Source organism: Bombina bombina, chromosome 3 (genome assembly GCF_027579735.1).
Source record: "Bombina bombina isolate aBomBom1 chromosome 3, aBomBom1.pri, whole genome shotgun sequence".
NCBI classification, from domain to species: Eukaryota; Metazoa; Chordata; class Amphibia; order Anura; family Bombinatoridae; genus Bombina; species Bombina bombina.
Genome location: NC_069501.1, coordinates 547,400,059 through 547,416,591, shown reverse-complemented (window position 1 = coordinate 547,416,591; position 16,533 = coordinate 547,400,059). Strand labels below are relative to the sequence as shown.

General features: G+C 39.2%; 1 protein-coding gene across 1 annotated transcript in view; it reads right to left on the bottom strand.

Moving 5' to 3' along the window:
- LOC128653640 (proto-oncogene tyrosine-protein kinase Yrk-like) overlaps nucleotides 1-16,533 on the bottom strand; it is a 316,484-nt gene that overhangs the window by 16,759 nt on the left and 283,192 nt on the right. Inside the window, 2 exon segments of the mRNA XM_053707049.1 lie at nucleotides 8,583-8,736; nucleotides 9,540-9,616. Of these exon segments, the coding sequence (XP_053563024.1) occupies nucleotides 8,583-8,736; nucleotides 9,540-9,616 (231 nt within the window).

Below are 16,533 nucleotides of genomic sequence, written 5' to 3'. Positions count from 1 at the left end.
CAATGTGGAGCCTGGTCTCATGTTTGAGGGGGGGAATTAGCTGGGTTGTGAGTTGCTGATCCCATATTCAGGACATCTTTCATCTGGTATTAACCCTTGGTATCCTGTCGGTACCATAACAATTGGTGGCAAGCGACTGTATGATCCTTATCGCCCAGAAGAGCAACTACACATCCAGACCTAATGGGAATACCGTATGAAAGGCTAAAAAGAGCTACGCTTAAAGACCTGCTAGAACAACTGGGCCAACAAACCTGTAACCTCAGGAAGAGGGAGATTATTACAAGACTGACCGAGATGGACGGAGTACCAGGGCCCGAAGGAACCAATGAGTCCAGCATATCAGACAGAACCCCGAAGAAGCAAGCTTTGACCGGGCGGTCAAAATAAGACTGGCACATTATGGCCCCAACCCGTCTGCGGAAATTATCGACCGGGTCATAGCAGCTGTGGAGGCCAACCTACTTCACCAAAGCGGCGCTGCAGCAGCCCAAGTCACGACAACCCCAGTGGAAAAGAGAAAAGTAAATTTTGCAGCTTTTAAAAACTTCCTGGAAACAGAAGGAGAGATTGATGGGTACCTTACGGATTTTGAGAGGCAATGTGCACTACACAAGGTACCCGCAGAGGACTGGATCACGATATTATCCGGAAAATTATCCGGCTGGGCCAGTGAGGCTTTTCGGGCCATTCCAGATGAGGAAGTCGGGGATTATAATACTGTAAAAGAGACTCTGCTCTCCAGGTATGCGGTTACACTGGAGGCATACCGGAGGCAGTTCAGAGACACTGTTAAATTAGCTGGTGATTCCTACGTTGAGTGGGCATGTAAGGTGCACCGCACAGCATCTTACTGGATGGCGGGGTGCCAAGCCGTATCTGGGGAAGAGGTGCTGCAGCTATTCCTGTTGGAACATTGCTTTGACAAGTTATCAGCAGGAGTTAGAGAGTGGGTTCGGGACCGTAAACCCTCCACCCTGCATGAAGCTGCTCACCTGGCAGATGAGTATACGGATGCCCGCAAACTGGACACTGCTACCACTAAGCCCCCTGCTAGAGTGGGGTACAGACCCCCAGTTACCCCAGCAGCTGCCAGTTACCAACCCCCGGCACACCGCTCTACCACACGGCCTCCGGCCACGAACTACCCTCAGAGAGCCCGGTTCAATTCACGGGGCTACTCACAACCTATTCGGTGCTTTGGATGTAAGCAACTAGGGCACAAAAGAACAGAGTGTCCCCTAAACGCAGCGAACCAAGCACAGTCCTGGAGAAGACCCGACGGCGGAATACCACGTAACCCTCAGCCTGCGGCCCACTGCGTAGAGGTGGAAGAATGCTGGGGCATCCTACATGAAGCAGACCTTGTGCAAGCTGCCCACCGGAATAACCGGCAACTGGTTAAAGTGAATGGGAAGAGGAGCGCAGAGGAAAAAGCACGTTTAGAACGGGAATCTCTGCTAGACAAGCTGCACTGACAGACTGCAGAAAACACCAGCTTGAGAGTGGAACATGAAACATTAAAGACAAACTTAGAGACACTGGAGGAGAAGCTGATGCTGGCTCATAGTGAGGTGCAGCAACTCAAGGGCACCCTATGTCAGTATGAAGGGATTGTGGATACCTATAAAGAGCAGGTACAAAAAACACGTAAAGAAGCCGATGATATTTTGAAGGACTGTTTAGCCCTAGTCTGGGCACTGAAGAAGTTGAACCCTTATTTATACGGGCAGGAATTCTCTCTCATAACGGGAATACAGATGGATTGTCCCGGCAAACTGACATGCCTACCACCTCCTAGTCCGGTCATCCCCAGGTTGACCCGCCAAAGGGTCAAGCCGGGTCTGCCGGAGTGTTCCACTAGGAGGGAGCTATGTGACAGACCCTTCTCTCAGTACTGAAAGAGTTAACTTTGTTCAGCTTTAAGAAGCTATTTTATAAAGACAAGGTTGCTAGCCTCAGCTATTGTGTACTGTAATTAAGTTTAGTGTTAAACATTCACATTGTTTAATCACATCCAGAGAGCAGACGCCCAAGTGATAAGAAAGACTAAATTGTTTATCTGCTTAAGTAATGTAATTCTATTGTATCATGTCAAAGGGCGTTTTCCCTCTATCTAATGTACAATATTCTTTCAACCCCCCATCTGGGGTCAGACCTGCATAAATACTGGGCATATAGCCCTCAATAAAGTGCATTCTGTTTTTACCTTCAATGTGGAGCCTGGTCTCATGTTTGAGGGGGGGAATTAGCTGGGTTGTGAGTTGCTGATCCCATATTCAGGACATCTTTCATCTGGTATTAACCCTTGGTATCTGGGTTATACCGTAACAAGGACCTTCTCCGCTGGACTTCAGGACAAGTGAGGACCACTTGGGGTTTTTTGGGGGGATTTATTTTATTTAGATAGGGTGGGCAGCAAAAGAGCTGAATGCCTTTTTAAGGGCAATGCCCAACAAATGCCCTTTTCAGGGCAATAGGTAGTTTAGCGTTTTAGTGTTAGTTTTTTTGGGGGGGGTTTGGTGGGTGGGGGGTTTACTGGTAGGGGGCCTGTGTGTATTTTTGTGGCAAAAGAGCTGATTATCTTGGGGCAATGCCCTGCCAAAAGTCCTTTTAAGGGCTACTGGGTTGTTTTTATTTTGGGTGGGCTTTTATATTTTCATAGGGATTAGGTGTAATTTATTTAAAATTTGGTAATTTTATTTATTATTTTCTGTAATCTTAGATTTTTTTATTTTCTGTAATTCTTGCTTAAAGGGACAGTCTACTCCTGAATTTTGATTAGACTGCCCCTTTAATTTATACTTAGTTTATTTGTATTTTAAAAGTAGTGTTAATTTTTTTTAATTTAATAGTAACTTTAGTATTTTGTAAATTAGGTAATTTTAGTTTATTTAGGGGGGTTAGGTTATGGGTTAGGTTTATTGCGTTGTGGGCTATGGCGGTTAAAGGGGTTAATACTTGATTAGGTTTATTGCGTTGTAGGTTAATGGCGGATTAAGGGTTAATAGTTTTAATAGGTAGTTTGCGATGTTGGGGTTGGCGGATTTAGGGGTTAATAATTTAGTTATTACTTGCGGTGTGCGTTTGATGGCGGATATAGGGGGTTAATAGTTTAAATAGGCATATTGCGTTGTGGGGGGTTGTTGGTCTAGGGGTTAATACATTTAATATTAGTAATGAGATGGGAGGATTGCGGATATAGAGGTTTTACATGTCTGTCTTATTTCTGGGAGGCATGTTAGACTTTTACGGGAGATTTGTTATTTTCTTTACTTTTCTTAGGCGCCGGCAGTTTCTAAAGTGCCGTAAGTCACTGGCGACTCCAGAAATTTGTATTTACGCTCATTTATGGACATTACTAGTTTATCAGACTTATGGCACTTTATGAACTGCCGGCGGGGTTTATGTAATACCCCGATGTGCAAGGTGAAATTACGGACGGCGCAGGTTCCCACTCTTGCGCCGAAACCTGCGCCGTATATTTGATCGCGCCCCTAATCTTTTTTTTGGGTTCAGAACTCTGGACAGCACTTTTTATTGTTGGATGAATTTATCCACCAATTAGCAAGGACAACCCAGGTTGTTCACCAAGAATGGGCCGGCATCTAAACTTACATTCTTGCATTTCAAATAAAGATACCAAGAGAATGAAGAAAATTTGATAATAGGAGTAAATTAGAAAGTTGCTTAAAATGTCATGCTCTATCTGAATCACGAAAGAAAACATGTGTGTTCAGTGTCCCTTTAAGCCTTTGGCTGGGGTGTTTTTGGCTCCTCCAGGTGGCCAGGTTCTTATTTCCTAAAAGTAATTAATTCAGCTTTGGACTCTTTCCATTTATGAAGAAAAGTACCCATTAAAGGATTAAATATCTTCAGATACATCTTTGAGTGTCCTCCCGATGATAGAGGCAAAGAATGACTGGGGGTTATGGGTAAGGGAAGTGACACTTAACCGCTCAGCTGGGGTGCTCTTTGCCTTCTAGTGCTTTCCAGGAGTTGAATATCCCACTAGTAATTGGAATGAAATTGTGGACATGCCATAGGAAAGAAATATAAATATTTTACATATTTAGAATATTTTCTATTTATTCATAAATAAATACAGTATCTCTCTCTGTAAATATATACACATATAAATATATATAGACATATATACACATATAAACAGATAAATACATATGTGCACATATGCACTTATATATATGTCTATATATGTGTACATATGTATTTATGTGTTTATATGTGTATAAATGTCTGTAAATACATATATACACATATAAATACATATGTACACATATACACACACACACACACACATATATATATTTATATATATATATATATACACATCCATCTTTAGACATGTATATGTATGTATCTCAATGTTAAAGCACTATGCCTGCTTTCGTTTTCTCTTGCACCTCAGACCTTATATCTTTAGGTCTTTATAACTTTTTTGTGCAATATTTAAAAAAATTTTTTTTACTAGATGGCGTTATTATTAGTGTAACCGTACTTTGTAATGTATTTTTGATTCTTGCAAAAAAGATATCCAGAGCTCAGAGTTTGCGCTAACCCAACGTGCGTTAACTTCGATTGCACTTAAGTGATCACATTTACTTTCAATTTGTAAAACGAGCAGAAAACCCAATGTGCGGAAACAGCCGCTATAAACCCCTTATCGCGTGTGCGTAACTGTTAATGCGTCACTCGTAATCAGGCCCTTAAACGACCACTCAATGCAGTAGAATTGCATAATTAACACGTGCATAATAAAAAGACAATTCAATAACGCTTACTCTGAATTTCAAATAAGTAGTAGATTTTTTTTCTGACAAATTTATTTCTTATCCCATTTTCCGGCCCCCTGTATCATGTGACAGACATCGGCCAATCATAGACTAGTATACGTATAGCCTGTGAGCTTGTGCACATGCTCAGTAAGATCTTATTAACCAGAAAGTGTGAATATAAAAAGAATGTGCAAAATGTGATAATGGAAGTAAATTGTAAAGTGTCTTAAAACTGCCTTATTTTGGCTTGTGTACCTCTAAATGGTACTGGAGTAACAGTGATGCAGATAGTAAAGGGACTGGGGCAATATTAACACTGATAAGAGAGCAATAGGCACAGGGACAAAAATGTTCTGTGAAAACTGTGAAGAATGATAACAATAGGGCAGGTGTAACAGTGATACTGATAAGATGACAACATTGGGTGGAAAAAGGGACTGTGGTAAACAGTATCTGGGCTGTAGCATCAGTGGCAATAAAAATGACTATGAAAAAACATTTAACCACACTTCAAGTAAACAAACTTTAACATTTTATTTAAGGAGACAGTAAAGTCAACATTAAACTTTCATGATTCAGACAGAGCACACAATTTTAATACATTTTTCCAATTTACTTAATTTGCTTCATACTATTTGAATCCTTTGTTGAAAAGTATTCCTAGGTAGGCTCAGGAGCAGGTGCACTACTGGGAGTTAGCTGCTGATTGGTGGTAACACATTACTCTTGTCATTGGCTCAACCAATTTTCTCAGCTAGCTCCCAGCTGTGCATTGGTGCTCCTTCAACAAAGTTTACTAAGACAATGAAGCAGATATTATAATAGAATTGGAAGGTTTTTTAAAACAGCATATGCTCTATCTGAATAATTTGTTTTGTATCCCTTTAACATCTGCAAAAAACATATTAGTAGTTTCATATGAAATCACATGAAAGGCATTTACTACAAAACAGGCATCAATGATATGAATGACCCTTGGGTAACTGTAGCACTGATAAGAATGACCATGAATTAATAATAATTACCCTGGGGTAACAGTAGGACTGATAACAATGACCCTTGGGTAACTGTGCCAATGATAAAAATAAGCCTGATATAACTGTGGCACTGATAAGAATACCCCTGGGGTAAGTGTGACACTGATGACCATCTATACTATAATCACGTTTGTAACGCGTCCGTTGGTGTCACCAGTTGCGCACGCATCCTCAAAAGAATGTTGGCTGCGCGCACAGCCAAAATAATCCACCTGGATGCAGCGTAGGCAAACCCGAAGCCTTAAAAAAAAAACACGCAACCTCCCGCACAAAATAACTAAAAAAACACGTAACCGCCCGCAAAAACTAAAAATAAAAACACGTAACCGCCCACACAAAGTATAACAAAAAATAACCTCCCGCATGAAGTATTAACACCTAAACCGTCAACCACCACATCGCAAAACAATAAAGTAATTAACCCCTAATCCGCATATAACTTAAATATAATTAAAATATTAACCCCTTAACCATCAACCACCCACATCACAATAAACCTAATTAACCTATTAACCCCTAAACCGCCAACCCCCCACATCGCAATAAACCTAATTAACCTATTAACCCCTAAACTGCCAAACACCCACATCGTAATCAACCTAATTATTCTATTAACCTCTAAACAGCAAAAACCTCCCACAACACAAATAACTAATTTAATTACTAAGCCCCCTTATCTAACACCCCCTAAATTAACCCCAATTACTACTAAATTACAATTAAAATTAAAAAAACTAACATTAAATTACAAAAAATAAAAAAGTCCAACATTACAGAAAAAAATAAACAAAATTATCAAAAATAAAAAAAAACTATACCTAATCCCTATAAAAATAAAAAAGCCCCCCAAAATATAAACACCCCCTAATCTAAACTACTAATAGTACTAAGTCCCACCTAACAGTAAATGCCCCCAACCACCAAACCCCCCAAAATAAAAAAAAAAATAACACTAAAAAAAACTAAACTATCCATTGCCCCTAAAGGGGCATTTGTATGGGTATTGCCCTTAAAAGGGCATTCAGCTCTTTTACTGCCCTTAAAAAGGCAATCAGCCCTTTTTCAAACCCAAAAAAAACCCTAATCTAAAAAATAAAACACCCAAAAAATTTAAATTAAAAAGCCTAAACCTAAGCCCCAAATAGGTACTCACTGTCCCTGAAGTCCGGCGGAGGTCTTCTTCCAGGCGGCTCCATCATCTTCTATCTTCATCAGGAGCGAAGGCGGCATGGAGCGGAGGTGCGGAGCTGTCTTCCCGATGCCTGGATCCTCAGCGGCGGTCCTCAACGGCAGCGGTCCTCGGCGGCGTGGATGCTCCTCTTCATGCGATCGTCCGTCGCACACTGAAGATTGAATGCAAGGTACCCCATAATTATTTGGGTTCCTTGCATTCCTATTTGCTGAGATTTTGAAATAAGCCAATAGGATGAGAGCTACTGAAATCTTATTGGCTAATTTGAACAGCCAATAGGATTTCAGTAATCCCTAATCCTATTGGCTGATTTCAAAATTTCAGCCAATAGGAATGCAAGGTACCCCAAATTGATTGCGGTACCTTGCATTCAATCTTTAGTGTACGACGGACATTGGATAAAGAGGAGCCTCCATGCCGCCAAGGATCACCGCCGGACTTCAGGAACGGTGAGTACCTATTTGGGGCTTAGTGTTAGGATTTTTATTTATTTATGGGGAGTTTTTTATTTTTAAGATTAGGGATTTAATGGGCTGGAAAAAACTAATTGCCCTTTTAAGGGCAGTAAAAGAGCTGAATGCCCTTGTAAGGGCAATGCCCATACAAATGCCCCTTTAGGGGCAATGGGTAGTTTAGGATTTTTTAGTGTTAGTTTTTTTATTTTGGGGGGTTTGGTGGGTGGGGTTTTTTTACTGTTAGGGGTAATTGGTATATTGTTTAGGTAAAAGAACTGTTTAACTTAGGGCAATGCCCTACAAAAGCCCTTTAAAGGACTGTTGGTAGTTTAGTATTAGGTTTGGGGGTATATTTTATTTTTTTCTGTAATTTTACATTTTTTATTTTTTGTAATTTTAGCTTTGGGGTTGTAGCTTTTTTTTTTAATAGACTGCCCTCTGGGCAGGCTTATCGCCTGGTGAATTAATAATGACATTAATCATAATTGCCCTTGGGTAATAGTGGTATTGATAAGAATGATCCTGGTGTAACTGTGACATTGATATGAATGACTCATAATTGTGGCACTGATAAGGATGACCCTGGGTCAACAGTGTTATTAATACAAATTACCCTGGGGTAACACTGACATTGATGAGAATGACCATGGGGTAACAGTGACATTGATAAGAATAACCATAGGGTAACTGTGACAATGATAACATTAACCATGGGGTAACTGTGATACTGATAAGAATGACCAAGGGGGATCAGTGACATTGATGAGAATGGCCATGGGGTAACTGTGACACTGATAAGAATGGCCATGGGGTAACTGTGACACCGATAAGAATGACCATGGGGTAACAGTGACATTGATAAGAATAACCATGGGGTAATTGTGACACTGATAAGAATGACCATGGGGTAACAAAGACATTGATAAGAATGACCCTGGGGTAACAGTGATGTTGATAAGAATGATCCTGGGGTGACAGTGATATTGATAAGAATGACTCTGGGGTAACAGTGATATTGATAAGAATGACCATGGGGTAACTTGTGATGTTGATAAGAATGACCAAATAGGGTAACTGTCACTGTGACCGAAATGTAACTTACCCTGCCGTGCTGTGTACTCGTTGTCCTCAATGAGACGGGCAAGTCCAAAATCTGCAATCTTACACACCAAATTTTCACCTACCAGGATATTGGCAGCACGGAGATCACGATGTATATAATTCATCCTCTCAATATAAGCCATGCCAGATGCGATCTGTTGAGGACAAAGGAGACTAGTAGATGTATCAAATGCTAAGAAATATAAATAAAAGGACACTGAAAAATGGGCATGCTGGGAAAGAGGTTAGGAATCTTGGAAGCTATAAATAAATAAAAAAAATACACATTTTTTCTACAATGATATTAACAAATACAATTCTTAAAGGAACATGATACCCAAATGTTGAAGCACTTGAAAGTGATGTAGCATAGCTGTAAAACGCTGACTGGAAAATATCACCTGAACATCTCTATGTAAAAAAGAAAGATATTTTACCTCAAAATGTCCTAAGTATCACACCCCATTGTAAAGGACTTTAAGCAGCAGATCTGTATTCCTGTCCCGGGACTTGCAAGGGAGCATGACTCATGCACACTCATGTTATTTCCCTATTCAGTTTAAGGAAGTTTACTATGAAATCTCATGAGATCACAGTAAAAGAGTTCATGACCTCAGCACTGATTGGCTGCTGTTCATTTCTTCCTTTTTCCGTTTTTGTTTACCTGCAGCTGGGCAGTAACTCAAAGATAACTTTTTACACAGCACTTACTCTGGTGAGCTGAGGAAATTGTGAGGTAAAATATCTCCCTTTTTTACATAGAGATGTTTAGGTGATATTTTCATATCAGCTTTTTTCAGTTATGCTGCATCAGTTTCAAGTGATTTAGCATCTGAGTATTATGTCCCTTTAACCATATCTGATGTAAGCACTTTTATTTAGTGTAGAGATGTACATTTAACATGGTGAATAAAGTGCTAAGTAAATAAAACAGAGGCAGCCACCTGCCAGCCCTTACCTGTGCAGCCATATCCACTAAGTGGGGGAGCTTTAAGTAACGCCCATCTCCGTCCTTTAGGTAATCCAGCAAACTGCCTTTTACGGGAAAGTAAAATACAGTAGAACAGTAAGGACCCTCATAATGGATGCACAAGAATAAGCAGGAAAGGGCAATAAAACTCAACACTAGGAAATTCTCTTTAGAGTGGTTATTACCTGTATCAACCCGTGTATTCTATCAGCCCACTCCTGAAAACCCCTTTAACCACAAACTATGCTCACCTTACATTAATTTAATTGCATTTACTATAGTACACTTATACCCAATTACTCAATACCCAATCACATTTGCTACAAAGCAAGTAACTTTATCTACCATAAGTCAACTATATATTGAACTTACCACTCAATCACAAGCATATTTACACTACTGAGCCATACACTTACAACAGGTCACTGGGCCCCCATTTCAACAGCACCCTTTCTGGCTATTTGCAATCAGCACAAGCTTCGCCAGTGCCCCAGAGGGACATGAGGAGCTACTTATCGGCAGATGTGAGTCACTCTTTCCCCTTGGCTAGTTCATGCCAGAGGATTTGCACTTATAGGATGACCTTTTTTCCTGTACAGAAATACAGCGGTTGCCATCTTGGAAACATTGCCACCATACTATAAAGGCAAATACAAACACTTCACTTACAATTTGAGCTCTGTTTTCCAAGAGGGAGCACAGAGGAGCCAGACATGAGGCAGGTGGAGCCTGGACCAGTCAGCGCCTTACCTGTAGTGATACCACTACTTATGCTAGGGACAGATGGCCCCCTAGAGGTGCATGTTCAGTCTCAATTAAAACTCCTGAGACTTGTGAACTTACAACCATACTCACACAAATATGTAAAGTACAGTTAGTTCTAAGTTCAGCCATAGTTATCATGTATGTAAACTTAAAGGGACATGAAAGTCAAACTTAATTAATTCATGATTCAGATAGACTATGTAGGTTTAAACAACTTTGCTATTTACTTCTATAATCAAATTTAATTTGTTCTTTTTATTCTTTGTTGAAGAGCATACCTAGGTAGGATCAAGACCTTCCTTATAGAGCTCAACAATGTATAGTATTGTTACAAACACTGCTGCCATTGTGTTCAGGACACACTTTAAGAAAGAATACTAAGTGAACAAAATAAGGTCTTGATCACAATCTTTCCAATTACAACTCCCATTAATGAAGTTTCAGTTTTGGCCGATATGGGAAGAGTGTTTTTTGAGTGATCACAATCCAAAATGGATTAGGACGCTAAAAGCCCATAGCCGTGAATGAGTTATCACTTGAACAGTTACAGAAAATGTGTTTTCAATTGTTTCAGGGATACTAAACCCAAATTATTTATTTCATGATTCAGAAAGAGCATGCACATTTAAGCAACTTTCTAATTTACTCCTATTATCAAATTTTCTTCATTCTCTTGGTATCTTTATTTGAAAAAGCAGGAAGATGGGCCGGCTCGTAAGCTTACATTCCTGCTTTTTCAAATAAAGATACCATGAGAATGAAGAAAATTTGATAATATGAGTAAATTAGAAAGTTGCTTAAAATTCTATACTGTATCTGAATCATGAAAGAAAAAAATTGGGTTCAGTATCCCTTTAAGTACTTGGAAACCAACTTATGTTTTCATTACAATTGCTTTGACTTAACCCCTTTATGCAGTGTGTAAGTAAACCATCATTTACATGTGTGAGATTAACCTTATGTAATCCAAATTCATATTTGATAACTGGTAAACATTATGGCCTAGATTTGGAGTTTGGCGGTAGCCGTGAAAACCAGCGTTAGAGGCTCCTAATGCTGGTTTTAGGCTACCTCCTGTATTTGGAGTCACTCAAAAAAGGGTCTAACGCTCACTTTTCAGCCGCGACTTTTCCATACCGCAGATCCCCTTACGTAAATTGCATATCCTATCTTTTCAATGGGATTTTTCTAACTCCGGTATTTAGAGTCGTGTCTGAAGTGAGCGTTAGAAATCTAACGACAAAACTCCAGCCGCAGAAAAAAGTCAGTAGTTAAGAGCTTTCTGGGCTAATGCCGGTTCATAAAGCTCTTAACTACTGTACTCTAAAGTACACTAACACCCATAAACTACCTATGTACCCCTAAACCGAGGTCCCCCCACATTGCCGCAACTCGATTACATTTTTTTAACCCCTAATCTGCCGACCGCCACCTCCGTTATCCTTATGTACCCCTAATCTGCTGCCCCTAACACCGCCGACCCCTATATTATATTTATTAACCCCTAATCTGCCCCCCACAACGTCGCCGCCAGCTACCTACACTTATTAACCCCTAATCTGCCGTCCGCACGCCGCCGCCAGCTACATTATCCCTATGTACCCCTAATCTGCTGCCCTAACATCGCCGACCCCTATATTATATTTATTAACCCCTAACCTGCCCCCCACAACGTCGCCGCCACCTACCTACAATAATTAACCCCTAATCTGCCGACCGCAAAGAGCCGCCAGCTACATTATAGCTATGTACCCCTAATCTGTTGCCCCTAACACCGCCGACCCCTATATTATATTTATTAACCCCTAACCTGCCCTCCCTAACATCGCCGACACCTAACTTCAATTATTAACCCCTAATCTGCCGACCGAATCTCGCCGCTATTCTAATAAATGTATTAACCCCTAAAGCTAAGTCTAACCCTAACACCCCCCTAAATTAAATATAATTTTAATCTAACGAAATTAATTAACTCTTATTAAATAAATTATTCCTATTTAAAGCTAAATACTTACATGTAAAATAAATCCTAATATAGCTACAACATAAATTATAATTATATTATAGCTATTTTAGGATTAATATTTATTTTACAGGTAACTTTGTATTTATTTTAACCAGGTACAATAGCTATTAAATAGTTAAGAACTATTTAATAGCTAAAATAGTTAAAATAATTACAAATTTACCTGTAAAATAAGTCCTAACCTAAGTTACAATTAAACCTAACACTACACTATCAATAAATTAATTAAATAAAATACCTACAATTACCTACAATTAAACCTAACACTACACTATCAATAAATAAATTAAATACAATACCTACAAATAACTACAATGAAATAAACTAACTAAGTACAAAAAATAAAAAAGAACTAAGTTACAAAAAATAAAAAAATATTTACAAACATAAGAAAAATATTACAACAATTTTAAACTAATTACACCTACTCTAAGCCCCCTAATAAAATAACAAAGCCCCCCAAAATAAAAAAATGCCCTACCCTATTCTAAATTACTAAATTTCAAAGCTCTTTTACCTTACCAGCCCTGAACAGGGCCCTTTGCGGGGCATGCCCCAAGAAGTTCAGCTCTTTTGCCTGTAAAAAAAAAACATACAAACCCCCCCCCCCCCCAACATTACAACCCACCACCCACATACCCCTAATCTAACCCAAACCCCCCTTAAATAAACCTAACACTAAGCCCCTGAAGATCATCCTACCTTGTCTTCACCATACCAGGTTCACCGATCCGTCCTGGCTCCAAAATCTTCATCCAACCCAAGCGGGGGCTGGCGATCCATCTTCCGGCGGCTGAAGAGGTCCAGAAGAGGCTCCAAAGTCTTCATCCTATCCGGGAAGAAGAGTAGATCCGGACCGGCAACCATCATCTTCCAAGCGGCATCTTCTATCTTCATCCGATGAGGACCGGCTCCATCCTGAAGACCTCCACCGCGGACCCATCTTCATCCGGCGACATCCAACTGAAGAATGACGGTTCCTTTAAGGGACGTCATCCAAGATGGCGTCCCTCGAATTCCGATTGGCTGATAGGATTCTATCAGCCAATCGGAATTAAGGTAGGAATATTCTGATTGGCTGATGGAATCAGCCAATCAGAATCAAGATCAATCCGATTGGCTGATCCAATCAGCCAATCAGATTGAGCTCGCATTCTATTGGAAATTGTAAGTAATTGTAGGTATTTTATTTAATTAATTTATTGATAGTGTAGTGTTAGGTTTAATTGTAACTTAGGTTAGGATTTATTTTACAGGTAAATTTGTAATTATTTTAACTATTTTAGCTATTAAATAGTTCTTAACTATTTAATAGCTATTGTACCTGGTTAAAATAAATACAAAGTTACCTGTAAAATAAATATTAATCCTAAAATAGCTATAATATAATTATAATTTATAGTGTAGCTATATTAGGATTTATTTTACAGGTAAGTATTTAGCTTTAAATAGGAATAATTTATTTAATAAGAGATAATTCATTTCGTTAGATGTAAATTATATTTAACTTAGGGGGGTGTTAGTGTTAGGGTTAGACTTAGCTTTAGGGGTTAATACATTTATTAGAATAGCGGTGAGCTCCAGTCGGCAGATTAGGGGTTAATAATTTAAGTTAGGTGTCGGCGATGTTAGGGAGGGCAGATTAGGGGTTAATACTATTTATTATAGGGTTAGTGAGGCGGATTAGGGGTTAATAACTTTATTATAGTAGCGCTCAGGTCCGGTCGGCAGATTAGGGGTTAATAAGTGTAGGCAGGTGGAGGCGACGTTGTGGGGGGCAGATTAGGGGTTAATAAATATAATACAGGGGTCGGCGATGTTAGGGCAGCAGATTAGGGGTACATAGGGATAATGTAAGTAGCGGCGGTTTACGGAGCGGCAGATTAGGGGTTAATAATAATATGCAGGGGTCAGCGATAGTGGGGGCGGCAGATTAGGGGTTAATAAGTGTAAGGTTAGGGGTGTTTAGACTCGGGGTACATGTTAGAGTGTTAGGTGCAGACGTAGGAAATGTTTCCGCATAGCAAACAATGGGGCTGCGTTAGGAGCTGAACTCTGCTTTTTTGCAGGTGTTAGGTTTTTTTTCAGCTCAAACAGCCCCATTGCTTCCTATGGGGGAATCGTGCACGAGCACGTTTTTGAGGCTGGCCGCGTCCGTAAGCAACTCTGGTATCAAGAGTTGAAGCTGCGTTAATTATGCTCTACGCTCCTTTTTTGGAGCCTAACGCAGCCTTTATGTGGACTCTCAATACCAGAGTTATTTTTATGGTGCGGCCAGAAAAAAGCCGGCGTTAGCTACGCGGGTCCTTACCGACAAAACTCTAAATCTAGCCGTATGTATGCTATTTGTATATGAACATGATGAGTATACTATGCATATTTGTTCAATGATTATATTGAGATGTTTAATAATTTAAATGTATTTATTTTCCATTTTTTTCCAATCATTGATTTTCTGGTTTGGCGAGACTTACATTAGAAATAGTGTGGAAGAAAATTGCCTCAACAGTTTTTAGAACTGGATTTTACATACTTTTTGGTTTCCTCCATTGCAACAATGTAGTTGCAAAAATCTCAACAAAACTGGAAACCACACTGTAGAGAACAAGGGTTTGTCTTTGCACAAATTATTTTACTGTAAGAAGATGGCAACACAAAGTTCTGGCTATTGTAAATTTATTCAAAACACTATTTTTACACATTCTCATTTTTTCAAAAACCTGTGCGAAAGGTCGCCAAAAAAACAATTACCAAATTTGATTTGTTTTCTTGCCAGCTTGCAGATCTTGGTATGGGATATCAAGTATTAAAAATATATACAGTACCTATATGTAAATTTCTGTCCCGGCCACTTCAGACAGACTATACAATAGCAATATATGGAGCTTTAATGAATCTAGATAATATATACAAATACACCTCTAAAATGGGATCTGTGGTCATTTGATAGTGTTTAAGGTGTAGAACTGTGTTCTAAAAGTGTAAAATGGTTTTAAAAGCCTCTTGTTGAGAAAATGGATTTTGATCAATGAAAACTTTTCAGTTCCATGTTAAATATAGGTGGTTTTTTTTTTAGCAAGAGCTCTTGGCTCTGAGAAACAGATGAAAACCTATGATTAAGAGTCTTGAAACTAAATGTGCCCTTCCTTGCAAACCCCCCCCCAAAATAAATAAATTGGGCAATAGATTATGATTGACCCATAAATTTGATAATAGAATTAAAGGGACAATCTCGTCAAAATTAAACTTTCATGATTCAGATAGGGCGTGCAATTTTAAACAACTTTCCATTTATTTTGATCATCAAATTTGCTTTGTTTTCTTGGTGTTCTTTGTTGAAAGCTAAACCTAGATAGGCTCATTTGCTAATTTCTAAGCACTTGAAGGCTGCCTCTTATCTCAGTGCATTTTGACAGTTTTTCACAGCTAGACAGCGCTAGTTCATGTGTGCCATATAGATAACATTGTGCTCACTAATGTTGTTATTTATGAGTCAGCACTGATTGGCTAAAATGCAAGTCTGTCAAAAGAACTGAAATTAGGGGTCAGTCTGCAGAGGCTTAGATCACAGAGGTAAAAACTGGGGAATGGGTAACAAAGGTATTATCTATCTATTTAAACAACAAAAGTTCTACAGTAGACTGCCCCTTTAAAATGTGTATGTTATTTAAATTGAATGCTCTAATAAATGGAAGTTTAATTTCTACTTTCTGGTCTTTTACATCATAACCTATGATTTACTCGAGTACCTAACCCTTTATATATTTCTCTTGTAAGGTGTATCCAGTCCACGGATCATCCATTACTTGTGGGATATTCTCATTCCCAACAGGAAGTTGCAAGAGGACACCCACAGCAGAGCTGTAATATAGCTCCTCCCCTAACTGTCATAGCCAGTCATTCTCTTGCAACTCTCAACAAGCAAGGACGTTGTAGGAGAGAGTGGTTAAATATAGCTAGTTTATTTTCTTCAATCAAAAGTTGGTTATTTTTAAATAGTACCGGAGTTGTGCTATTTTATTTCAGGCAGTAAATAGAAGAAGAATCTGCTTGAGGTTTCTATGATCTTAGCAGGTTGTAACTAATATCCATTGCTATTCTCACATATGTCTGAGGGGATTACACAGATGAGGTAACTTCAGCGAGAGAATGGTGTGCAGTTTATTCTGCTATCAGGTATGTGCAGTTATA